General features: G+C 45.6%; 1 protein-coding gene across 3 annotated transcripts in view; it reads left to right on the top strand.

The window, feature by feature from the left end:
* SLC2A4 (solute carrier family 2 member 4) overlaps positions 1 to 26,173 on the top strand; it is a 199,817-nt gene that overhangs the window by 158,934 nt on the left and 14,710 nt on the right. For all 3 annotated transcript variants that reach the window (XM_073564069.1, XM_073564067.1, XM_073564070.1), the window contains one exon: positions 20,532 to 20,647. In XM_073564069.1, coding sequence (XP_073420170.1) covers positions 20,532 to 20,647 — 116 coding nt within the window. The remainder of the gene's footprint in view (positions 1 to 20,531; positions 20,648 to 26,173) is intronic.

Below are 26,173 nucleotides of genomic sequence, written 5' to 3'. Positions count from 1 at the left end.
CAGATACTCCCCCGTGTAATATCACACATGTAGTACAGACACTTACCTGTGTAATATCACATGTGTAATAGAGACACTCCCTGTGTAATATCACACGTGTAATACAGACACTTCCCCGTGTAATACAGATACTCCCCTGTGTAATATCACATGTGTAATACAGACACTTCCCCGTGTAATACAGATACTCCCCTGTGTAATATCACATGTGTAATACAGACACTTACCTGTGTAATACAGATACTCCCCCGTGTAATATCACATGTGTAATATAGAAACTCCCCCGTATATCACACGTGTAATACAGACATTTCTCTGTGTAATACAGAAAGTTTCCCTGTTTAATATCACACATGTTATACATATATACACTCCCACATGACATTACACGTATAATACACACACTCCCACCATTTAATATCACACGTGCAATACAGACAATCCCTCATATAATATCACACATATAATACATACCCTCCCCTGTGTAATATCACATATGTAATACAGACTCTCCCCAGTGTAATGTCACACTTGTTACACAGACACTCCCCCTTGTAATATCACACGTATAATACAGACACTACCCGGTGTAATACCATACATGTAATACAGATATTCCACCAGTATAATATATCACATGTAATACAGACACTCCTCCGTGTAATATCACACATGTAATACAGACACTCCTCCGTGTAATATCACAGGTAACATAGTAACATAGTTTTGAAGGCTGAAGGAAGACCTTATGTCCATCTAGTTCAGCCTATTTTTAGTGCAGCTGTTCTGCATTGTTGATCCTGGGGAAGGCAAAAAACCCACAGAGTAGAAGACAATTTTCTCCATAGGGAAAAAAATTCCTTCCCCTAAGCTGGGTCACCATCTACCTATAATATTCTGTTATTCGTAACCTTCTATCCTGTTACTCACAAGAAAAGCCTCCATTCCTTCCTTACATTCATTCAGTGAGTTGGCCATCACCACTTCCTCAGGAAGAGAATTCCAGAGCCTCACTGCTCTTACCGTGAAGAACCCTCTTCTATGCTGGGGCAGAAATTGTCTTTCCTCCAAACGAAGAGAATGCCCCCTTGTTCTTGTCACAGTCCTTGGTACAAACAGTTCATTGGAGAGATCTCTGTATTGCCCTCTGATATACTTGTACATATATATTAGGTCTCCCCTAAGTCTTCTCTTTTCTAGAGTAAATAGACCTAATTTTGATAACCTTTCTGGGTATTGTAGTGAACCAACTCCATTTATCATTTTAGTAGCCCGCCTTAGGGCTAATATCGCACATGTAATAATACTCTAACTCAGTGTAATATCAAACTTGTAAAGCAGAAACTCTCCCTGTGTAATATCACAAGTGTAATATAGACTCTCCACGTGTAATATCACACATTTAATACATTAAGTCCCCCAAGTAATTTCACACGTGTAATACAGACACTCTCCCATGTAATATAGACATTCCCCCATGTAACACAGACACTGCCTTATGTAATACAGACGCCTCCCATGAAATATCACAATAGTTATACAAACCTTTCTCCAGTGTAATATCAAACATGTAATATAGACTCTCCCATGTATCACCTGTATAATATACACAATCCAACTGTGTAATCTCACATGTGTAATAGACATCCCCTTATAATATCACATGTGTAAATCAGACACTCTCCCATGTGATATAATACGTGTAATACAGACACTTACCCTTTAAAATATCGCACATGTCATAGAGATACTTGACTTTTGGATATGAGACGGACCCCCACTCCATCTAAAAACCACCATAACTACAGTAAACCTAAGCACTAGAATAAATACACAACACATTATTTTGGTTATCAAAATGGCCACAGCTTTATTTAAATCACAAGATTAAAAACAACCACAGTAGGAGTCAGGTGAAGTGCTTGTACATGGGATTCACTAGTACTGTGATACCCCCAGCTGTCTGACATATAGCACCAGGACAGACAGCCATAAAGGGGCGGCACCAGGACAGACAGTCATAAAGGGGCGGCACCAGGACAGACAGCCATAGAGGGGCAGCACCAGGACAGACAGCCATAAAGGGGCGGCACCAGGACAGACAGCCATAAAGGGGCAGCACCAGGACCGACAGCCATAAAGGGGCGGCACCAGGACAGACAGCCATAAAGGGGTGGCACCAGGACAGACAGCCATAAAGGGGCGGCACCAGGACAGACAGCCATAAAGGGGCGGCACCAGGACAGACAGCCATAAAGGGGCGGCACCAGGACAGACAGCCATAGAGGGGCAGCACCAGGACAGACAGCCATAAAGGGGCGGCACCAGGACAGACAGCCATAAAGGGGCGGCACCAGGACCGACAGCCATAAAGGGGCGGCACCAGGACAGACAGCCATAAAGGGGTGGCACCAGGACAGACAGCCATAAAGGGGCGGCACCAGGACAGACAGCCATAAAGGGGCGGCACCAGGACAGACAGCCATAAAGGGGCGGCACCAGGACAGACAGCCATAAAGGGGCGGCACCAGGACAGACAGCCATAAAGGGGCGGCACCAGGACAGACAGCCATAAAGGGGCGGCACCAGGACAGACAGCCATAAAGGGGTGGCACCAGGACAGACAGCCATAAAGGGGCGGCACCAGGACAGACAGCCATAAAGGGACATCACCAGGACAGACAGCCATAAAGAGGCATCACCAGGACAGACAACCATAAAGGGGTGGCACCAGGACAGACAGCCATAAAGGGACATCACCAGGACAGACAGCCATAAAGAGGCATCACCAGGACAGACAGCCATAAAGGAGTGGCACCAGGACAGACAGCCATAAAGGGGCATCAACAGGACAGACAGCCATAAAGGGGCGGCACCAGGACAGAGAGCCATAACGGGGCGGCACTAGGACAGACAGCCATAAAGGGGCAGCACCAGGAAAGACAGTCATAAAGGGGCGGCACCAAGACAGACAGCCATAAAGTGGCAGCACCAGGACAGCCATAGAGGGGCGGCACCAGGACAGAGAGCCATAATGGGGCGGCACTAGGACAGACAGCCATAAAGGGGCATCAACAGGACAGACAGCCATAAAGGGGCAGCACCAGGACAGACAGCCATAATGGGGCGGCACCAGGACAGACAGCCATAAAGGGGCGGCACCAGGACAGACAGCCATAAAGGGGCGGCACCAGGACAGACAGCCATAAAGGGGCGGCATCAGGACAGACAGCCATAAAGGGGCGGCATCAGCCATAAAGGGGCGGCACCAGGACAGACAGCCATAAAGGGGCGGCACCAGGACAGACAGCCATAAAGGGGCATCACCAGGACAGACAGTCATAAAGAGGCATCACCAGGACAGACAGCCATAAAGGGGCGGCACCAGGACAGACATCCATAAAGGGGCGGTACCAGGACAGACAGCCATAAAGGAGTGGCACCAGGACAGAGCCATAAAGGGGCGGCACCAGGACCGCCATAGAGGGGCAGCACCAGGACAGAGAGCCATAACGGGGCGGCACTAGGACAGACAGCCATAAAGGGGCAGCACCAGGACAGACAGCCATAAAAGGGGCAGCACCAGGAAAGACAGCCATAAAGGGGCGGCACCAGGACAGACAGCCATAAAGGGGCATCACCAGGACAGACAGCCATAAAGGGGCATCACCAGGACAGACAGCCATAAAGGGGCATCAACAGGACAGACAGCCATAAAGGGGCAGCACCAGGACAGCCATAGAGGAGCAGCACCAGGACAGAGAGCCATAATGGGGCGGCACTAGGACAGACAGCCATAAAGGGGCGGCACCAGGACAGCCATAGAGGGGCAGCACCAGGACAGAGAGCCATAATGGGGCGGCACCAGGACAGACAACCATAAAAGGGGCATCACCAGGAGAGACAGCCATAAAGGCTACATGTTCACAGACTTACCAGTGGAAAAGCCAAACTTCACATGCCACAAATGCAGCTTGTGTCCCTTTTGGAGGAAAAGTTGCAAAATCTCGAAGAGAGGTTTGCTACGTTGAAGATCATTAAGGAAGGTGAAGAGTTCTTGGACAGAGCAGAATTATCTCTTCATGTTACAGAAAGAGAAGAAATTCGAAGTGCACCTGAAGAAACAGAGGAATGGAGACATGTGACCCAGAGAAGCAGGAGGATCAGGAGGCAGTCAGCACCCATACTGCTCAGAAACCAGTACCAGGCTCTCACGCAGGAAAACGATGAAGAAATACATCAGGATAAGACTTTGCCAACAAACAGCAACCTTGTACGCCTTCAGAGTCCTCCTGGATGGAGAAAGAAAAATGTTGTGAAGAAGAAACGGAGAGTGGTGGTCATGGGGGATTCCCTGTTGAGAGGAACAGAGGCCGCTATCTGCAGACCGGATATAACTACAAGAGAAATGTGCTGTCTTCCAGGTGCAAAAATTAAAGATGTGTCTGACAGGATATCAGGACTCTTCAGACCTACAGATGACTACCCATTCCTGCTACTACATGTGGGGACAAATGACACCGCAAGAAACGACCTGGAAACCATCTGCAGAGACTTTGAAGACTTAGGCAAGAAAGTGAAAGAACTGGGAGCGCAGGTGGTCTTCTCTTCCATCCTCCCAGTGGATGGCCATGGAACAAGGAGGTGGAATAAGATTCTGCAGGTGAACAACTGGCTACGTCGATGGTGCCGTCAGCAACTATTTGGATTTCTGGATCACGGAGTGAACTACTTATACGATGGACTACTTGCTAGAGATGGGGTGCACCTTACGAAGACTGGAAAGCATGTATTTGGAAGTCTCCTTGCTACACTTGTAAGGAGAGCTTTAAACTAGAACAACATGGGAAGGGAAGCAAAAGACCAGAAAAAGCCATACACCTGACAAATGCTATTGAGAACTCTGCTATTAGAAGTGGAAAGGAAGAACAAAGACAAAAGAATCTAATTAATAAAAATATTGGAGAAAGAGAAACCAATCACAAACTAAAATGTTTCTATACTAATGCACAAAGCATGGGCAACAAACAAGGAGAATTGGAACTACTAACACAGGAACAGAAATATGATGTCATTGGAATCACTGAAACTTGGTGGGACAATACACATGATTGGAATACAAGACTAGAAGGATACAACTTATTTGCAAGAAACAGACTTGATAAACGAGGAGGAGGTGTCGCATTGTATGTTAGAAACGCGTATATCTGCACAGAGATTGAAGCTTCAGAGACTGGGAGTTCTGTGGAAACTGTTTGGGTAAGAATACAAGGACAGAACAATGGAAAGGACACCATTGTAGGCATTTACTACAGGCCGCCTGTGCAAGCTGAAGATATGGATGAACTCTTAATGCATCAAATGGCCAAGTTCTCCAAAAAATATGACATAGTTGTCATGGGAGATTTCAACTATCCAGACATTTGTTGGGAATCTCTCTCAGGCAAAACTAACAGGTCAAGGAAATTCTTATCCTCTCTTGCTGACAACTTTATCTTCCAAAAGGTAGGGGAGAAAACAAGGGGAACTGCTACCTTGGATCTAATCCTTATAAACAGGGAGGAAATGGTTGAGGAGGTAAAAGTGGCAGGGACCCTAGGAGGTAGCGACCATGCTATTTTAGAATTTTGGATAAGTAGAGGCGGAAGACCTGTGAAGACTCAGACGTCAAGGTTAGATTTCAGAAAGGCAGATTTTAAGGGATTCAGAAAGAGAATTGGAGGGATCCAATGGCTGGATATCCTTAAAGACAAAAATGTCCAGGAAGGATGGGAAATCTTGAAAAATGAAATTCTCAAAGCACAGTTGTTAACAATTCCGAAAAGAGGGAAGAATAGGAAGCATTTAAGGAAACCAGGATGGATGAACACAGAACTTAAGCACATGCTAAAAAGGAAGAAAAAAATGTTTATAAAATGGAAAAAGGGAGGCATATCTAAAGAAGAATATAATGCTGTCTGCAGAACCTGCAGGGCACAAATCAGATTATCTAAAGCTGAAAATGAATTGAGGCTTGCAAGAGATGTCAAAAGCAATAATAAAGGATTTTGGGGATATGTCAAAAGTAAAAGAAAAGTCAAAGATGCTATAGGATTTTTACAGGATGAAATGGTAAGACAGGATGTTGAGAAGGCTGAACTTTTAAATTCCTATTTTGCATCTGTTTTCTCTCAGAAAGGAAATGTAACATCAACTGTTCTTCACTGTCCTATTAAGGGAATAGAAAAATCCAGGATATCTATAAACAGAAAGATAGTAAGGAAACACTTAGCTAACCTAAATGAATTCAAGTCTCCAGGTCCAGATGAATTACACCCCAGAGTACTGAAGGAGATAGCAGAAGAAATTTTTGAACCCCTCTCCATAATCTTTGAAAATTCTTGGAGAACAGGAGAAGTGCCGGAAGACTGGAGAAGAGCAAATGTTGTTCCTATCTTCAAAAAGGGGAAGAAGGTGGACCCAGGGAATTATAGGCCGATGAGTCTGACTTCTATACCAGGAAAGATCTTTGAACAAATTATTAAACAACATGTATGTCAGTACCTGGATAAGAATAAAGTGATTAAACAGAGTCAGCATGGGTTTGTAACTAATAAGTCATGTCAGACTAACTTAATTTCCTTCTATGACGGAATCACTGATTGGGTGGATCAAGGAAATGCTGTAGATATAGTATATCTTGACTTCAGCAAAGCATTTGACAAAGTCTCTCATACAATCCTTATTGAAAAAATGACTAAGTATGGAATGGACAAGGCAACTGTTAGGTGGATTCATAACTGGCTTAGTGATCGGACCCAAAGAGTGGTCGTAAATGGCTGCACATCCAGTTGGAAGAATGTCTCAAGTGGGGTACCACAGGGCTCTGTCCTGGGCCCTGTATTGTTCAACATCTTTATCAACGATTTAGATGAAGGAATTGAGGGTAAACTGATTAAATTTGCTGATGACACAAAGCTAGGAGGGATAGCTAATCCTAGAGAAGAGAGAGAGAGGATTCAAAAAGATTTAAATAAACTGGAGAAGTGGGCAGCAACTAACAGAATGGTTTTTAACAGGGAGAAATGCAAAGTACTACATCTGGGCAATAAAAATGAAAAAAGCATATACAGAATGGGAGGAATAGGGCTAAGTGACAGCACATGTGAAAAAGACTTGGGTATACTAATAGATCACAGACTGAATATGAGTCAACAGTGTGATGCAGCAGCAAAAAAGGCAAATGCAATTCTAGGATGTATTAACAGAAGCATACAGTCTAGATCACGTGAAGTCATTATTGCCCTCTACTCCTCTTTGGTCAGACCTCATCTGGAATATTGTGTCCAGTTTTGGGCACCACATTTTAAAAAAGACATCAACAAACTGGAGCAAGTTCAGAAAAGAGCGACCAGAATGGTGACCGGTCTGCAAACCCTGTCTTATGAGGAAAGGTTGCAGGATTTGGGAATGTTTAGTTTGCAGAAGAGAAGACTGAGAGGAGACTTAATAGCTGTCTACAAATATCTAAAGGGCTGTCACATTGTAGAAGGATCAACTTTATTCTCATTCGCACAAGGAAAGACTAGAAGCAATGGGATGAAACTGAATGGGAGGAGACACAGATTAGATATTAGAAAAAACTTTTTGACAGTTAGAGTGATCAATGAGTGGAACAGGCTGCCACGTGAAGTGGTGAGTTCTCCTTCAATGGAAGTCTTCAAACAGAGGCTGGACAGACATCTGACTGGGATGATTTAGCGAATCCTGCTTTGAGCAGGGGGTTGGACCAGATGGCCCAGGAGGTCCCTTCCAACTCTACCATTCTATGATTCTATGATTCTATGGGGCGGCACCAGGACAGACAGCCATTAAAGGGGCGGCATCAGGACAGCCAGCCATAATGGGGTGGCACCAGGACAGACAGCCATAAAGGGGCGGCACCAGGACAGACAGCCATAAAGGGGCGGCACCAGGACAGACAGCCATAAAGGGGCAGGACACCCCGGCTTGCCATTCTAGCCTAGCCAGTAAACTTTCAGGGCACCATCGACCCTATTATCCTGACTCCTGTGCTTACACTCCCCTTGTGTAATATCACACATGTAATACACACACTACCATATAATACAGACACTCCCCGAGTAATATTACAGGTGTAATACAGACACTCCTTCATGTAATAACCCAGGTGTAATACAGACACTCCCCTGTGTAATATCACACTTGTAATATAGACCCTCCCCCATAAAATATCACACGTGTAATACAGACAATCCTCCGTGTAACATCACAAATGTAATAGACACTTCCCCCTGTAGAATATCACATGTGTAATGCAGATACTCCCCCTATGTAATATCACACGTGTAGTAAAGACACTCCCCCCTGTATAACATCACACAAGTAATACAGACGTTCGTCCCGTGTAGTATCGCACCTGTAATACAGACATTTCACTGGGTAATATCACACGTGTATTCTAGACACTCCCCCATGTAATATCACACATGTAATACAGACACTCCTCCCGTGCAGTATCACAGGTATAATAGAGACATTCCCTCGTGTAAGATCACATGTGTAATACTGTCACTCCCTGTTTAATACAGACACTCCCCAATGTAGTATCACATGTGTATTACAGACACTCCCCCATGTACTATCATTCGTGTAATACAGACATCTCCCCATGTAATATCGCACATATAATACAGACACTCCCCCCCGTGTATTATCACTCGTGTAAAACTGACACCACCGCTGTTGTGAGTTCATTTTCCCCTCCGTCACTGAGGCCTGGTGAACTCCCTATTCTAGTGAAGGAAGGTAGTGAGCCTGATTATCAGGCACCTGGGACTAATGAAGACGATTGGCTGAGTGGAGTCACTGACTGGATTTAAGGCAGCCTACGCCCTTTCTGCCCTGCGGGTGATTTCTCTGTGGACTCTTGGACACCAGTCTGATTCCTGCTCTCCTAAAGCTAAGTTTTCTGTTTTGCCTTTTTGCATCTTAGATTTGTTTTTGTTTTTCTTGCTTTTTGGATTCTGCCACTCCCTGCTGGAGTGTGCAGTGTTCCGTTAGCTCTGTCTTCTGAAGGTACCTGAGTGCTGATTTAGTTTTTGAAGCTTAGTTGCTTCAGGGCCATTTTTATATCAGCTTGTTGGCTTTTGTCTCTGATAGGGTTTTGGCAGATTGCAGACAGCAGCCTTCCTATCCGTTCCTATCTAGGTAGTTTTTGGGCCCTGTCTTTGCTCAGTCTATCTTTCTGTCTGTGTAAGTGTTTTCATCTTGCTTCACCGTCATTATATGTGGGGGGCTGCCTATTGCTTTGGGGTCTGCTCTGGGGCAGTTAGATTTCCCCTTTCCTTCTTTAGGCCTATGTATCTCTCCGGCTGTGATCGAGGGGTCTAGGTCATCGTAGGAACCCCCCACGGCTACTGCTAGTTGTGTTGATAGGTTCAGGGGTCTGCAATCTGATAGTTGCCAACTTCTCTGGTTTTCTGGACTTAGCTAGCATTTCTGTTTTTACCTCCTACGGTGACTCAATCATAACAGAATCACCCGCCAAACCGCAGATCCTGGGGTACTCAATAGCAGGAAAGAATTGTGTTTTAAAAAAAAAAAAAAAAAAAAAAAAAAAAGGTGTGTGTATATTCTTTCCTCTATATCTCTGAGGCCGTAGGGGGAATTTTTTTTTTTTTTCTCTCTCAATGGAGATAAAGCAAGTGTCTGATCGTGTGGAGCAGCTCGCTGTGGAAGTGCGGGGAATTTCCGCCTACCTTGCTCGTTCACATGCTGTTGAACCAAAGATCCCCACACCTGATGTATTTTTTGGGGATCGATCTAAATTTTTGAGTTTCAAAAATAATTGTAAATTATTTTTTGCTTTGAAGCCTAACTCGTCAGGGAGCTCCGCACAGCAGGTTAAAATTGTCATCTCTTTGCTGCGCGGCGATCCCCAGGATTGGGCGTTTTCTTTGAAACCAGATGATCCTATTCTGACTAATGTGAACGCATTTTTTCAAGCCTTGGGGTTGTTGTACGACGAACCTAATGCTATTGATCAGGCTGAAAAGACCCTGCTGGCATTGAACCAGGGTCGAGAATCTGCAGAGTTGTACTGTCAAAAGTTCCGAAAGTGGGCAGTCCTTACTACCTGGAATGATAGTGCCTTGGCTGCTCTCTTTCGGAGGGGTTTGTCAGAAACCGTAAAAGATACTATGGTGGGATTTCCTGTTCCCTCTGCTCTGGACGATTCTATGTCTTTAGCCATTCAGGTTGATCGGCGTTTACGTGAACGCAGGATTACACGAGAGGTGTTGCCACCGGTTGAACAGACGTCTGAACCTATGCAATGTGATAGAGTTTTGTCTAAGGCGCAACGTCAGGAATTCAGAAGGCGTAATAAGTTGTGTTTTTTCTGTGGAGATGCCTCGCATATTATTTCTGTTTGTCCTAAACGTGAGAAACGCTTTGCACACACGTTTTCTGTTGGTGGTGTTCAGCCTAAGTTTCTTTTGGCGATTACTCTGATCTGTTCCCTGTCCACATTTTCCGCCAAGGCTTTTGTGGATTCGGGAGCAGCGCTAAACCTAATGGACTTGGATTTTGCTAAACGTTGTGGATTTCCGTTGACACCTCTGCAGACGCCTATCCCTTTGAGGGGGATTGATGCTACCCCTCTGGCTAAAAATAAACCTCAGTTTTGGACCCAGTTGGTCATGCGAGTCGCCCCAGACCACCAAGAAAATTGCAGATTTTTGGTGTTGCAAGGTCTGCATGATGCCATTGTTCTGGGGTTTCCCTGGTTGCAGATTCATAATCCAGTTTTGGATTGGAAGTCTGTGTCTGTGGTGAGTTGGGGTTGCCGGTGTACCTTTAGTGAGGCTTCGGTATTTTCCACCTCTCCTCAGTCGCATGAGGTTCCTGACTATTTGGCGGACTACTATGATGTATTTAGTGAGAATGAGTCTGCGTCCTTGCCTCCTCATAGGAGTTATGACTGTGCAATTGAACTAAACCCGGGGTGTAAATTTCCTAAGGGTCGGCTCTTCAATTTATCTGTACCCGAGCACGAGGCTATGCGATCCTATATTAAGGAGGCGTTGGAGAAGGGTCATATTAGACCATCCTCTTCACCCTTGGTTTTTTTGTGTGGCCAAGAAGGATGGTTCTTTAAGGCCTTGTATTGATTATTGTGCCCTCAATAAAATTACTGTTAAATATCAGTATCCGTTACCCCTGATTTCGGATCTATTCTCTAGAGTCAGAGGTGCTTGCTGGTTTACCAAGCTTGACCTCAGGGGGGCGTATAATCTTATCCGCATTAAGCAGGGGGATGAATGGAAGACGGCGTTTAATACTCCGGAGGGACATTTTGAGTACCTGGTGATGCCTTTTGGGCTCACTAATGCCCCTTCTGTCTTCCAGTGCTTCATGAACGATATTTTCCGAGATTTTGTCGATACATTTTTGATTATCTATCTGGATGATATTTTGATCTTCTCCAAGGATTGGGATTCTCATGTGGAACATATTCGGACTGTGTTCCGGATCGTGAGAGAGAATTCTCTGTATGTCAAAGGATCAAAATGCCTTTTTGGAGTACAGAGAATTCCTTTTTTGGGATTTATTTTGTCTCCGTCAACTATTGAAATGGACCCGGCCAAGGTACAGGCCATTTATAATTGGGTTCAGCCCACTTCTTTGAAGGCCCTCCAGAAGTTTTTGGGTTTTGCTAATTTTTACCGGAAATTTATAGCAAAATTTTCTAGTATTGCCAAACCATTGACTGACTTGACCAGGAAGCGTGCGGATGTGTTGAATTGGTCTCCGGAGGCGGTTGCTTCCTTTCAGGAGCTGAAGCGTAGATTTACCTCCGCCCCGGTTCTGCGGCAACCTGATGTCTCACTCCCGTTCCAGGTAGAGGTGGATGCTTCTGAGATTGGTGCAGGAGCGGTGTTGTCCCAAAAGGATCCGGTAACATCTAAAATGAATCCCTGTGCTTTCTTTTCCCGTAAGTTCTCTTCATCTGAACGTAACTATGATGTGGGGAATCGGGAACTGTTGGCCATGAAATGGGCATTTGAGGAGTGGAGACATTGGTTGGAGGGAGCCAAACATCAAGTTGTGGTCCTCACTGACCACAAAAATTTGATTTACCTAGAGTCGGCTAAACGCTTGAACCCTAGACAGGCTAGGTGGGCCTTGTTTTTTACACGTTTTGATTTTGTGGTCTCTTTCCTTCCTGGAACTAAGAATGTCAAGGCTGACGCCCTCTCTAGGAGTTTCTTTGCTGATTCTCCTGTGGTGACCAAGCCTGCCACCATCTTAGGCGAAGGGGTAGTTCTTTCTGCCATCTCGCCCGATTTGAGACTTGCTCTGCAAGAGTTCCAGGAGGACAAACCTGAGCGTTGCCCCAGTGGAAAGTTGTATGTTCCTGACCAGTGGAAGAAGAGAGTGATGTCTGAAGTTCATTGCTCTGCATTGGCTGGTCATCCAGGTATTTTTGGTGCTAGAGATCTGGTGAGTCGCTCTTTTGGTGGCCCACCTTGTCTCATGATGTCAGTAATTTTGTGCAGTCCTGTGGGACTTGCTCCCGGTCTAAATCTTGTTCTCGCTCTAGTGGGTTGTTGATGCCTTTGCCGGTCCCCAAGAGGCCATGGACCCATATTTCAATGGATTTCATTTCTGATATGCCGGTCTCTCAAAGAATGACTGTTATTTGGGTGATTTGTGATAGGTTCTCTAAGATGGTTCATCTTGTACCACTCCCTAAGTTGCCATCTTCCTCTGAGTTGGTGCCTCTGTTTTTGCAACAGATGGTTCGCTTGCACGGGATTCCTGAGAACATTGTATCTGACAGAGGAGTTCAATTTGTGTCTAAATTTTGGAGGACGTTCTGTTCCAAGTTGGGAATTCAGTTGTCCTTCTCCTCTGCTTTTCACCCTCAGACCAATGGGCAGACAGAGAGAACAAACCAGACCTTGGAGTCGTATTTGAGATGTTTTATTTCCGCTGATCAGGATGATTGGGTTTCATTTTTGCCCTTCGCCGAATTTGCTTTAAATAATAGAGCTAGTTCTGCCACTTTGATGTCACCTATTTTTTGTAACTTTGGTTTTCACCCTCGATTTTCTTCAGGGCAGGTGGAGCCCTCTGCCTGCCCAGGTGTTGACACTGTGGTGGAGAGAATGCACCAGATCTGGGACCAAGTGGTGGATATGTTATCTCTCTCCCAGGAAAAGGCCCAGCGGTTTTCCAATCGACATAGGACCATTGGTCCCCAGTTTAAGATTGGTGATATGGTGTGGTTATCATCAAAAAATATTGCTATGAAGGTGGCTTCTCCTAAGTTTAAGCCTTGATTTATTGGCCCTTACAAGATTTTGGAGATTATTAATCCGGTCTCTTTTCATTTGGCTCTTCCTGTCACATTTAAGATCCATAATGTGTTCCATAAGTCCTTGTTGAAGAGGTTTGTTGAGCCAGTTGTGCCTGAGGTGGCACCTCTGGACCCTGTATTGGTTGAAGGTAACTTGGAATATGAGGTAGAGAAAATTCTGGATTCCCGTCTGGCTAGACGGAGACTCCAGTATTTGGTTAAGTGGAAGGGTTATGGTCAGGAGGATAATTCCTGGGTCTCTGCCTCTGTTATTCATGCCAAAAGATTGGTGCGTGCCTTTCATCGGGCTCACCCTGATCGCCCTGGTAGCGTTGTTGAGGGTTCGGTGACCCCTCCTCAAGGGGGGGGTACTGTTGTGAGTTCATTTTCCCCTCCGTCACTGAGGCCTGGTGAACTCCCTATTCTAGTGAAGGAAGGTAGTGAGCCTGATTATCAGGCACCTGGGACTAATGAAGACGATTGGCTGAGTGGAGTCACTGACTGGATTTAAGGCAGCCTACGCCCTTTCTGGCCTGCGGGTGATTTCTCTGTGGACTCTTGGACACCAGTCTGATTCCTGCTCTCCTAAAGCTAAGTTTTCTGTTTTGCCTTTTTGCATCTAAGATTTGTTTTGGTTTTTCTTTTTGGATTCTGCCACTCCCTGCTGGAGTGTGCAGTGTTCCGTGAGCTCTGTCTTCTGAATGTACCTGAGTGCTGATTTAGTTTTTGAAGCTTAGTTGCTTCAGGGCCATTTTTATATCAGCTTGTTGGCTTTTGTCTCTGATAGGGTTTTGGCAGATTGCAGACAGCAGCCTTCCTATCCGTTCCTATCTAGGTAGTTTTTGGGCCCCGTCTTTGCTCAGCCTGTCTTTCTGTCTGTGTAAGTGTTTTCATCTTGCTTCACTGTCATTATATGTGGGGGGCTGCCTATTGCTTTGGGGTCTGCTCTGGGGCAGTTAGATTTCCCCTTTCCTTCTTTAGGCCTATGTATCTCTCCGGCTGTGATCGAGGGGTCTAGGTCATCGTAGGAACCCCCCGCGGCTACTGCTAGTTGTGTTGATAGGTTCAGGGGTCTGCAATCTGATAGTTGCCAACTTCTCTGGTTTTCAGGACTTAGCTAGCATTTCTGTTTTTGCCTCCTACTGTGACTCAATCATAACACACCGCCGTGTAATATCCCAGGTGTACTACAGACACAACCCTGGTGTAATATTACACTTGTAATGCAGACACTCCCCTGTGTAATATCACACATGTAATAGAGACACTCTACCTGTGTAAAATCACACGTGTAATGCAGACGCTCCTCTCGTGTAATATAAAACGTGTAATACAGACATTCCTGTTATGATTGAGTCACCGTAGGAGGCAAAAATAGAAATGCTAGCTAAGTCCAGAAAACCAGAGAAGTTGGCAGCTATCGGATTGCAGACCCCTGAACCTATCAACACAACTAGCAGTAGCCGTGGGGGGATCCTACGATGCCCTAGGCCCCTCGATCACAGCCGGAGGACTACATAGCCTAAAGACAGAAAGGGAAATCTAAACTGCCCCAGAGCAGACCCCAAAGCAAATGGCAGCCCCCACATATAATGACGGTGAAGCAAGAAGAAAGAACAAAACACAGACAGAAAGATAGACAGAGCAAAGATGGGGCCCACGCTAGCTTAGATAGGAAAGGACAGGAAGGCTGCTGTCTGCAATCTGTGAAAAACCCTATGAAAATAAGAGCCAACAAACTGACAGTAAAAAAGGCCCTGAAGACGCTAGGCTTCAAAAAAGCTATGTCAGTACTCAGGAATATTCTGAAGACAGAGCAACAGGCAAAAGGAGATTCAGCTCACCCCAGCAGGGAATGGCAGAATCCAGAAAAGCAAGGAAAACAAAACACTAGTGCAAAAAGGCAAAGCAGAAATCTTAGCTTTAGATGAGCAGGAATCAGACTGGTTTCCTAGAAGTCCACAGAGAAATCACCCGCAGGCCAGAAGGGCGTCGGCAGCCTTATATCCAGTCATTAACTCCACTCAGCCAGTCATCATCATCAGCCCCAGATGTTTGACAATCAGGCTCACTACCTTTCTTCACCAGAAGAGGGAGTTCCTCGGGCCTCAGTAGTGAAGGGGAAAATGAACTCACAACAGTACCTCCCCCTTGAGGAGGGGTCACCGAACCCTCAACCACGCCACCAGGGCGATCAGGGTGAGCCCGATGAAAGGCACGCACCAATCTTTTGGCATGAATATCAGAGGCAGAGACCCAGGAATTATCCTCCTGACCATAACCCTTCCACTTAACCAAATACTGGAGTCTCCGTCTAGCCAGATGGGAATCCAGTACTTTCTCTACCTCATATTCCATGTTACCTTCAACCAATACAGGGTCTGGAGGTGCAACCCCCGGAACAACAGGTTCAACAAACCTCTTCAACAAAGATTTATGGAACACATTATGGATTTTAAATGTGACAGGAAGAGCCAAACGAAAAGAGACCGGATTAATAATCTCCAAAATCTTGTAAGGTCCAATAAATCTAGGCTTAAACTTAGGAGAAGCCACCTTCATAGCAATATTTTTTGATGATAACCACACCATATCACCAACCTTAAATTGGGGACCAATGGTCCTATGTCGGTTGGAAAACCGCTGGGCCTTTTCCTGGGAGAGAGATAACTTATCCACCACTTGGTCCCAGATCTGGTGCATTCTCTCCACCACAGTGCCAATCCCTGGGCAGGCAGAGGGCTCCACCTGCCCTGAAGAAAATCGAGGATGAAACCCAAAGTTACAAAAAAAAAGGAGACATCAAAGTGGCAGAACTAGCTCTATTATTTAAAGCAAATTCGGCCAAGGGCAAAAATGAAACCCAATCATCCTGATCAGCAGAAATAAAACATCTCAAATATGACTCCAAGGTCTGGTTTGTTCTCTCTGTCTGCCCACTGGTCTGAGGGTGAAAAGCAGAGGAGAAGGACAACTGAATTCCCAGCTTGGAACAGAAAGTTCTCCAAAATCTAGACACAAACTGGACTCCTCTCTCAGATACAATGTTCTCAGGAATCCCGTGCAAGCGAACCACCTGTTGTAAAAACAGGGGCACCAATTCAGAGGAAGACGGCAACTTAGGGAGTGGTACAAGATGAACCATCTTAGAGAACCTATCACAAATCACCCAAATAACAGTCATCCTCTGAGAGACAGGCATATCAGAGATGAAATCCATTGAAATATGGGTCCATGGCCTCTTGGGGACAGGCAAAGGCATCAACAACCCACTAGAGCGAGAACACGATTTAGACCGGGAGCACGTCCCACAGGACTGCACAAAATTCCTGACATCACGAGACAAGGAGGGCCACCAAAAAGACCGACTCACCAGATCTCTAGTACCAAAAATACCTGGATGACCAGCCAAAGCAGAGCAATGAACTTCAGACATCACTCTCTTCTTCCACTGGTCAGGAACATACAACTTTCCACTGGGACAACGCTCAGGTTTGTCCTCCTGGAACTCTTCCAGAGCACGTCTCAAATCGGGCGAGATGGCAGAAAGAACTACCCCTTCGCCTAAGATGGTAGCAGGCTTGGTCACCACAGGAGAATCAGCAAAGAAGCTCCTAGAGAGGGCGTCAGCCTTGACATTCTTAGTTCCAGGAAGAAAAGAAACCACAAAATCAAAACGTGTAAAAATCAAGGCCCACCTAGCCTGTCTAGGGTTTAAGCGCTTAGCCGACTCTAGATAAATCAAATTCTTGTGGTCAGTGAGGACCACGACTTGATGCTTAGCTCCCTCCAACCAATGTCTCCACTCCTCAAATGCCCATTTCATGGCCAACAGTTCCCGATTCCCCACATCATAGTTAAGTTCAGATGGAGAGAACTTTTGGGAAAAGAAAGCACAGGGATTCATTTTAGATGTCACAGGATCCTTTTGGGACAAAACAGCTCCTGCACCAATCTCAGAAGCATCCACCTCTACCTGGAACGGAAGTGAGACATCAGGTTGCCGCAAAACCGGGGCGGAGGTGAATCTTTGCTTCAGCTCCTGAAAGGAAGAAACAGCCTCCGGAGACCAATTTAACACATCAGCACCCTTCTTAGTCAAATCAGTCAATGGCTTGGCAATACTAGAAAATTTTGCTATAAATTTCCGATAAAAATTAGCAAAACCCAAAAACTTCTGGAGGGCCTTCAAAGAAGTGGGCTGAACCCAATCGTAAATGGCCTGTACCTTGGCCGGGTCCATTTCAATTGTTGACGGGGACAAAATAAATCCCAAAAAAGAAATCCTCTGTACTCCAAAAAGGCATTTCGATCCTTTGACATACAGGGAATTCTCCCTCAAGATCCGGAACACAGTCCGAATATGTTCCACATGAGAGTCCCAATCCTTGGAGAAGATCAAAATATCATCCAGATAGATAATCAAAAATTTATCGACAAAATCTTGGAAAATATCGTTCCTGAAGCACTGGAAGACAGAAGGGGCATTAGTGTGCCCAAAAGGCATCACCAGGTACTCAAAATGTCCCTCCGGAGTATTAAACGCCGTCTTCCATTCATCCCCATGCTTAATGCGAATAAGATTATACGCCCCCCTGAGGTCAAGCTTAGTAAACCAGCAGGCACTCTTAACTCTAGAGAATAGATCCGAAATCAGGGGTAACGGATACTGATATTTAACAGTAATTTTGTTGAGAGCACGATAATCAATACACGGCCTTAATGAACCATCCTTTTTGGCTACAAAAAAAACCCAGCACCTAAGGGTGACGAGGATGGTCTAATATGACCCTTCTCCAACGCCTCCTTAATATAGGACCGCATAGCCTCGTGCTCGGGTACAGATAAATTGAAGAGCCGACCCTTGGGAAATTTACACCCCGGGCTCAGTTCAATAGCACAGTCATAACTCCTATGAGGAGGCAGAGACGCAGACTCATTCTCACTAAATACATCATAAAAGTCCGCCAAATAATCAGGAACATCATGTGACTGAGGAGAGGTGGAAAACACCGGAGCCTCACTAAAGGCACACTGACAACCCCAACTCACCACAGACACAGATTTCCAATCCAAAACTGGATTATGAATTTGTAACCAGGGAAACCCCAGAACAATAGTATCATGCAGATTATGTAACACCAAAAACCTGCAATTTTCTTGATGGTCTGGGGCGACCCGCATTACCACCTGGGTCCAAAACTGAGGTTTATTTTTAGCCAAAGGAGTAGCATCAATCCCCCTCAAAGGGATAGGCGTCTGCAGAGGTGTCATCGGAAATCCACAACGTTTAGCAAAATCCAAGTCCATTAGGTTTAGGGCTGCTCCCGAATCCACAAAAGCCTTGGCGGAAAATGTGGACAGGGAGCAGATCAGAGTAATTGCCAGAAGAAACTTAGGTTGAACACCACCAACAGAAAACGTGTGTGCAAAGCGTTTCTCTCGTTTAGGACAGACAGAAATAATATGCGAGGCATCTCCACAGAAAAAACACAGCTTATTATGCCTTCTGAACTCCTGACGCTGCTCTCTGGACAAAACTCTTTTAACCTGCTTTTTAACCTGCTGCGTGGAGCTCCCTGACGAGTTAGGCTTCAAGGCAAAAAATAATTTATAATTATTTTTGAAATTCAAAAATTTAGACCGATCCCCAAAAAATACATCAGGTGTAGGAATCTTTGGTTCAGCAGCATGTGAATGAGCAAGGTAGGCGGAAATTCCCCGCACTTCCGCAGCGAGCTGCTCCACACGATCAGACAATTGCTTTATCTCCATTGAGAGAAAAAAAAAAAATCCCCCTACGGCCTCAGAGATATAGAGGAAAAAATATACACACTTTTTTTTTTTTATACAATTCTTTCCTGCTATTGAGTACCCTAGGATCTGCGGTATGGCGGGTGATTCTGTTATGATTGAGTCACCGTAGGAGGCAAAAATAGAAATGCTAGCTAAGTCCAGAAAACCAGAGAAGTTGGCAGCTATCGGATTGCAGACCCCTGAACCTATCAACACAACTAGCAGTAGCCGTGGGGGCTCCTACGATGGCCTAGGCCCCTCGATCACAGCCAGAGGACTACATAGCCTAAAAACAGAAAGGGAAATCTAAACTGCCCCAGAGCAGACCCCAAAGCAAAAGGCAGCCCCCAACATATAATGACGGTGAAGCAAGATGAAAACACTAACACAGACAGAAAGATAGACTGAGCAAAGATGGGGCCCACGCTAGCTTAGATAGGAAAGGACAGGAAGGCTGCTGTCTGCAATCCGTGAAAAACCCTATGAAAATAAGAGCCAACAAACTGACAGTAAAAAAGGCCCTGAAGACGCTAGGCTTCAAAAAAGCTATGTCAGTACTCAGGAATATTCTGGAGACAGAGCAACAGGCAAAAGGAGATTCAGCTCACCCCAGCAGGGAATGGCAGAATCCAGAAAAGCAAGGAAAACAAAACACTAATGCAAAAAGGCAAAGCAGAAATCTTAGCTTTAGATGAGCAGGAATCAGACTGGTTTCCTAGAAGTCCACAGAGAAATCACCCGCAGGCCAGAAGGGCGTCGGCAGCCTTATATCCAGTCATTAACTCCACTCAGCCAGTCATCATCATCAGCCCCAGGTGTTTGACAATCAGGCTCACTACCTTTCTTCACCAGAAGAGGGAGTTCCTTGGGCCTCAGTAGTGAAGGGGAAAATGAACTCACAACACATTCCCCTGTTTAATATAACGTGTACTACAGACTACCCCCTTGTAATATCACACATATAATACAGACACTACCACATGTAATATCACATGTGTAATACAGACACTCCTCATTTAATATCATACGTGTAATATAGACCCCCCTTAGTAAATCACACGTGTATTATAGACACTACCCCATGTAATATCACACATGTAATGCAGACCCTCCCCTGTGTCATATAACAAGAGTAATATGGACACCCCTCTGTGCAATATCACACATGTTGCACCGTGGAGCGTCTGTATTACATCACATGTGTAATACAAATACTCACTCCATTTAATATCACACATATCTTCCAGACATTTTCCCTGTGTAATATCACACATGAAATACAGACACTCCCCCCATGTAATATCACAGGTGTAATAGAGACGCGCTCAACCTTATCCTGACCATCTGTAAACACTTCTTACTTTTTTAGGTTTGGCTTCTGGTTTGGTACCAATGTATGTGGGTGAGATTTCTCCAACACACCTTCGGGGAGCGCTGGGCACCCTTCACCAGCTGTCCTTGGTTATAGGTATCTTGGTTGCTCAGGTAATCTGTAAGATACATGTGATTTGTTTGGTCGTCTTCTTTTCCTCCGCTTTAACTCCTAATTCTCTGTAGTATCTCCTGTATTACCAGTCAGGTTAATTAAGCGACATCTATTTTTACCAAGCCAGGGAAAATAGACTGTTATCTATATGTTGAATTTTGATTTTATGTGTTTCTTTGTGGCTGGTCAACAAAAAGACTTTTTCTTGTGTAAGTCTGTAATAACTTGTAAGTTGACAATTTGTTGTAACATACTGTGCTCTTATCCTAGATGACTAGTGATGTTCGCTGATATGCTAATTACACATTGTCCAGGCCAGCTAGTTTGTTGACTTTGTTGACTTTTAAAATGGAGGAAAAACTATGGAAATAATTTCTCCATTCTTCTCCTTTACCTGTAAATACAGATTGAAGGACACTTGTTAACCATAAAAAAGAGGTTATATGCCTCCGTGAGAGTGAAACAGCCAGAGATTTAGCCAAGAGACCAGAGATATGACAATAGCCAAGACATTACGGCTCTATCACGAGCGACACAGATGTACTATTCTACAGTATGCCAGCTTAGTGGACCACGGCCCCTGCTGGAAGAATACAGATCTGCTCCATTGAGCATTGCGAATCCATGGATACGTTTGGAGAAGCCAGGTTCTGACCCTCCGGTCAACTGGCCTTGTATCTGAATTGATTGTCATCTTCCTAAGCTTGTCGTTACCTTCTCTCTGTGCGTTCCACAGCTAGGGTAGTCGGCTCTGGAAGATGAAGCCAGGTTGTGACTCTCCTGTCAACTGGCCTTATACCTGAATGGACTGTTATCTTCAAAAAACGTTTAAAGAATTAATGGGATCTCGGTTATATAGAAGACCAAAAGAATACAAAAGTATACAAAACAATAAAAAATGTGCTTAGCGTAAACAAGGGCCACCAAATACAAAAAGACACAATGTCAATGATCAAAGGTGTAATAACCGCCAATGTACAAAAAAAAAAAATTATATATATATAGCAAAACAACACATAGAGCAGCTAACCTCCGAGCTCTGGATGGTAAATACCTGTTTCCTCTGTGTTGCACGGACCAAGACTGGGAACAAGTCCAACAATGTAGAAATCAAGGCAGTAAAGTCCAGCAAGCGGAGACTTCAGGTGGTAGAATAAAATCCAAGACTTTTTATTGCAGATAATTTAAAAACTCCAGAGTTCAGTAACAAGATGCAGACATGATGCTGAACAGACGACGCGTTTCGGCGGTAACAACTGCCGCCTTCTTCACGGTCTCAAACCGCTTCTGGAATACTCAAACGTTCTTAAGTAGAAAAAACATTTCTTAACCTCATAATCAAGAAGTAGTGACAGGTGTGGATAATATCCTTCAATGTTATCCCTCCTCACATACAGCCAATATACATAGGCCTCCCCAGGTCAGCAGCCTCAGCACGTGGTCTTCAGGAAGGTAGCACACCTTCCTCCACCTAGGCCTGCCGGGACCTTCCACATGGCCCAATCAGATCCATGCGCTCTCTCTTGTGACCTACTCTGGTTACCTTATATGGTCCGTAGCCACGCCCAGTGGGTCACATGGCTATGACCTCATCACAGGTCCTTCAAGCATTCATACACATATACTTTATTATGACACTCTTAAACACACCCCTGGGTGGATTTGTAGATGATTGATTCCACCCGTCTCATCAATCATCTGAAGGCTTCTCCCTGACACATTGGAACGACAGATCAGCTCTGCTGATCAGCACATAAGCAAGCCTTCATCTCAAGGCCACCCACCTTGAGATACATAAGGATCCTTCAGCACCCTATACCCATTACCACAATGGATATGACTGTAGGCCCGTCCTGGGACACCCACACAGTGCCCCCTAGTGGACATAGTGGTCACTGCACCACAATATATATATATATGGCTACTTTCTCCCTGAAAGCCCTGAGAGACGCCCTACCTACCAGTGGAGGTTGGCACCCTAGTTGTTGGCGTGATGGCGCCCCCGCTCAACGTCGGTGGCCCTAAAAACCCTATAACACCCTACACATACCAAAATAGGGAATCAGAAAAAACACACACATAGAAAAAAGGTGTAAGTGCCCCTATCAGGGAGACGAAACATGGTCTCATGGGGAAGAAAAGCTGTAGACTAAATCATCTCACCGTACTAAAGAGCTGTAAGTAGCGATTGTAGGGGAGAGCCGGGTCCGCACTGATACAGGGGAATCCGATTTCTTGTCCTTCATGATATGGCTAAAAGACGGACCCCATTGACCAGATATGTAAAGGGTCAGACTCCGTCGTGGACACCCCCCACAATATCCCTCCTCCCAGAAATTTAGATAAACATCTAATCGGATAAAACAGCTAGGAGCCAGGGAAGAACATGCGTATAAGTAGTGGACATTCACTGAATCCCCCCCGGACAGTGACCCCGTACAGAACACGGACCTACCAGCCATCAGTAATTCCCTCTGATACCCATCATACAATGCAATGCCATACCAAAGTAGACCAATAAAAGCGTGGTACTTATCAGCCATGAGTAAGTCCTGTCCCGACGCGTTTCTTCAGGGTTCATCAGGGGATCCAACTGAGGGCTTCAATAACCCCCGTGGCCAAAGTCAATGCGGCGAGTGCTAGGAACGCTGACGGTGGTATACGGCGTGTGTGTGGAACGCACACCACACTGCGTCCCAACTGCTCGCGCAGCGGAAGTATTAGGCTCTGTGCACACGGTGCGGATTCTGCTGTGGAATTTTCCACACAGATTTTGCCAAATCGGCAGGTAAAATGACCTGCGTTTTACCTGTGGATTTAGTGCGGATTTCTATAATGGAGCAGGTGTGAGGCCGCGTGCACACGGTGCGGATTCTGCTGTGGATCGGAAGCAGATTTAGCTGCGTTGTACAGTACCATTGTTTTCAATGGTAAACTAAAAAACGCTGTACACGGTGTGGAATTTTCCGCGCGGTTTTGCCTGCGGTTTGCCATCTGCTCCATTGTGAGGCGTGAAACCGCAGCTCTTTTGACCTGAAATTTACCTGCGGATTTTTCGCACAGATTTGCTGCAGATTTAAATCTGCAGCATGTCACTTCTTTTGTGTGGATCTGCTGCAGTTTTTCACCTGCTCCATTCTAGAAATCTGCAGGAGGAAAACTGCAGGGGAAATCCGCACAAAAACTGCAGAAAATCTGCACTAAATCCGCAGGTAAAACGCAGGTCATTTTACCTGCGGATTTAGCAAAATCTGAGCGGAAAATTCCACAGCAGAATCCGCACCGTGTGCACACAGCCTAAAACTGCTGCGGTGGATCTGCAGAAAAGAAGTGACATACTGCAGTTATAAATCTGCAGCAAATCTGCACCAAAAAATCTGCAGTGTGTGCACAGCGTTTTTTGTTCTACATAGAAAAGATTGGTGTTGTACATCACTTGCAGTTCTGCTGCGGATCCGCGGGGGAATCTGCACCGTGTGCACAGAGCCTGTGAGAGCAGTGGAGCACAAACTGCGCCCCGCCACTCCAGAGGGCCGGAAGTCCCATTACCCATGACATCTGCTCTCCGCGGGGCAATGCAGGCAGTAACACGACATAGACCGGTATAAATACCTCCACAATCGCCTGTACGCCTTCACTTACTCCATATTACTGGGAGCGCACTCCGCGGCCGAGTCCTAATAAGCGCCACCAGAGTGGCCCAGGAATCTCAGGAGTGTGAGGTTCACAGTAATGGGGGCACTAATGGGGTAATAATGGCTCATCCGGAGCCCGGTGACACACGGCACGCCCAGCCTGAGAGACGCTTCACTGTCCAGACCTTTAGGGCTCCGGGATCCAACCAGAAACCCCGCGTGTCTCACCCTGAAGGGTCCTACAGCCCCAACCCCCCGTCTCACTGCAGGCAGAATGTTATCGATCACCTGACAGGAGATCTTGCTGTCATCTCCCCCATGTTCGCGCAGGTGGGGTGTCCCCGCCGTGTGTGACATCACGTGCACCGACTCCGACGCGTGGGGCTCGCTGTGTCTGCCCACATTATCCAACGGGCAAGTGCTGGAGCAGAAGTAGCCGCGCCCTGAAGATCGGCGATTCCCAGAGCCATTCAGAGTGTGAGCGCTCTCCGTATCGGAAGTAGAGAAGGGCCCGGATGGGTGATACAGACACTGCCGGGTCCGCAGCCTTTACAGCTCCTTCACACTGTTACACCCTCCTCTTTATACACAACATCGGGTTGATGGCTTAGGTCGGGATCACACTACCGTGTGTGATGTGAGGACCGCGCACCACGAGTCTCTTGCATCAACACCCGGCGCTGCTGCCGACACTCGGGACCGGAGCTGCGGCTGCATAGAGATCCACAGAGATCCATAGAGATCCATACAGCCACAGATCCGGTCCTGAGTGCCGGCAGCAGCGCCGGGTGTTGATGCAAGAGACTCGTGGTGCGCGGTCCTCACATCACTCCCGCTGACGTCACTGAGGCTGCAGAGAGTCCCCGTAATTTAATACAACGACTTAACCCCTTAAATGAACCCCCACAAGCCCTCATATAATTAAAAGTGAGAGACATAAAATAAAAAACATGAAATGAAATGGTTAACTATATGTAATCCATGTGTCATTTCATGTCGGGCAGGAGAATGTTATACAAAAGCCGGCAAATGTGTCAGCAGCTATTCTGCAATGAAGAACTGTATGAACTAGAAATATAGATATAAATGTGTCCCTATAACATGTATAAAATATATATATTTATTTAATGTGTCTATATCTATTAATTCGTTTGTGTGGGGAAACCTGTCATTGGGCTCCATTATTGGTCGATTTTGCTATCCTGCGAGAAAATCTCGCCAGACGGATGTCAAAATCGCATCAAAAACGCATCACTGGTTAAGAGACCTTTGTGCGATTTCGGAGCGTTAAAATGGGACCGATTTTTTATTGGTTGTGTGTGACTCCAGCCTAAGAGTAAAAAGATCATTAGGAAGGTCTCTGTACTGTCCCCGCATATATTTATACATTGTAATAAGATCACCCCTAAGAATAACCCCAGGTGTAATCACCTGTCTTGGTATTGCAGACCCCCCAGTTCCCTAATAACCTTGGTCGCTCTTCTCTGCACCCGCTCCAGTTCAGCTATGTCTTTCTTATACACCGGAGACCAGAACTGTACACAGTATTCTAAGTGTGGTCGCACTAGTGACTTATATAGAGGTAAAATTATGTTCTCCTCATGAGCATCTATGCCTCTTTTAATGCATCCCATTATTTTATTTGCCTTTGCAGCAGCTGCCTGACACTGGCCACTAATTGTGAGTTTGTCGTCCACCCATACACCCAGGTCTTTTTCAGTGACTGTTTTGCTCAGTGTTTTACAATTAAGCACATAATTATACATCTTGTTCATTCTACCCAAGTGCATGACCTTACATTTATCCCCATTAAAGCTCATTTGCCATTTATCATCTCCTCCTCCCACTCGGCCAATATTGCTGACGACCTAGATCTGGCTGCAGGATCAG

This window comes from Dendrobates tinctorius, unplaced genomic scaffold (genome assembly GCF_039654945.1).
Source record: "Dendrobates tinctorius isolate UK_male_01 unplaced genomic scaffold, ASM3965494v1 ptg000424l, whole genome shotgun sequence".
NCBI lineage: Eukaryota > Metazoa > Chordata > Amphibia > Anura > Dendrobatidae > Dendrobates > Dendrobates tinctorius.
Note: the sequence above shows the minus strand (reverse complement) of the source record. Positions and strands in the feature narration are given on the sequence as shown.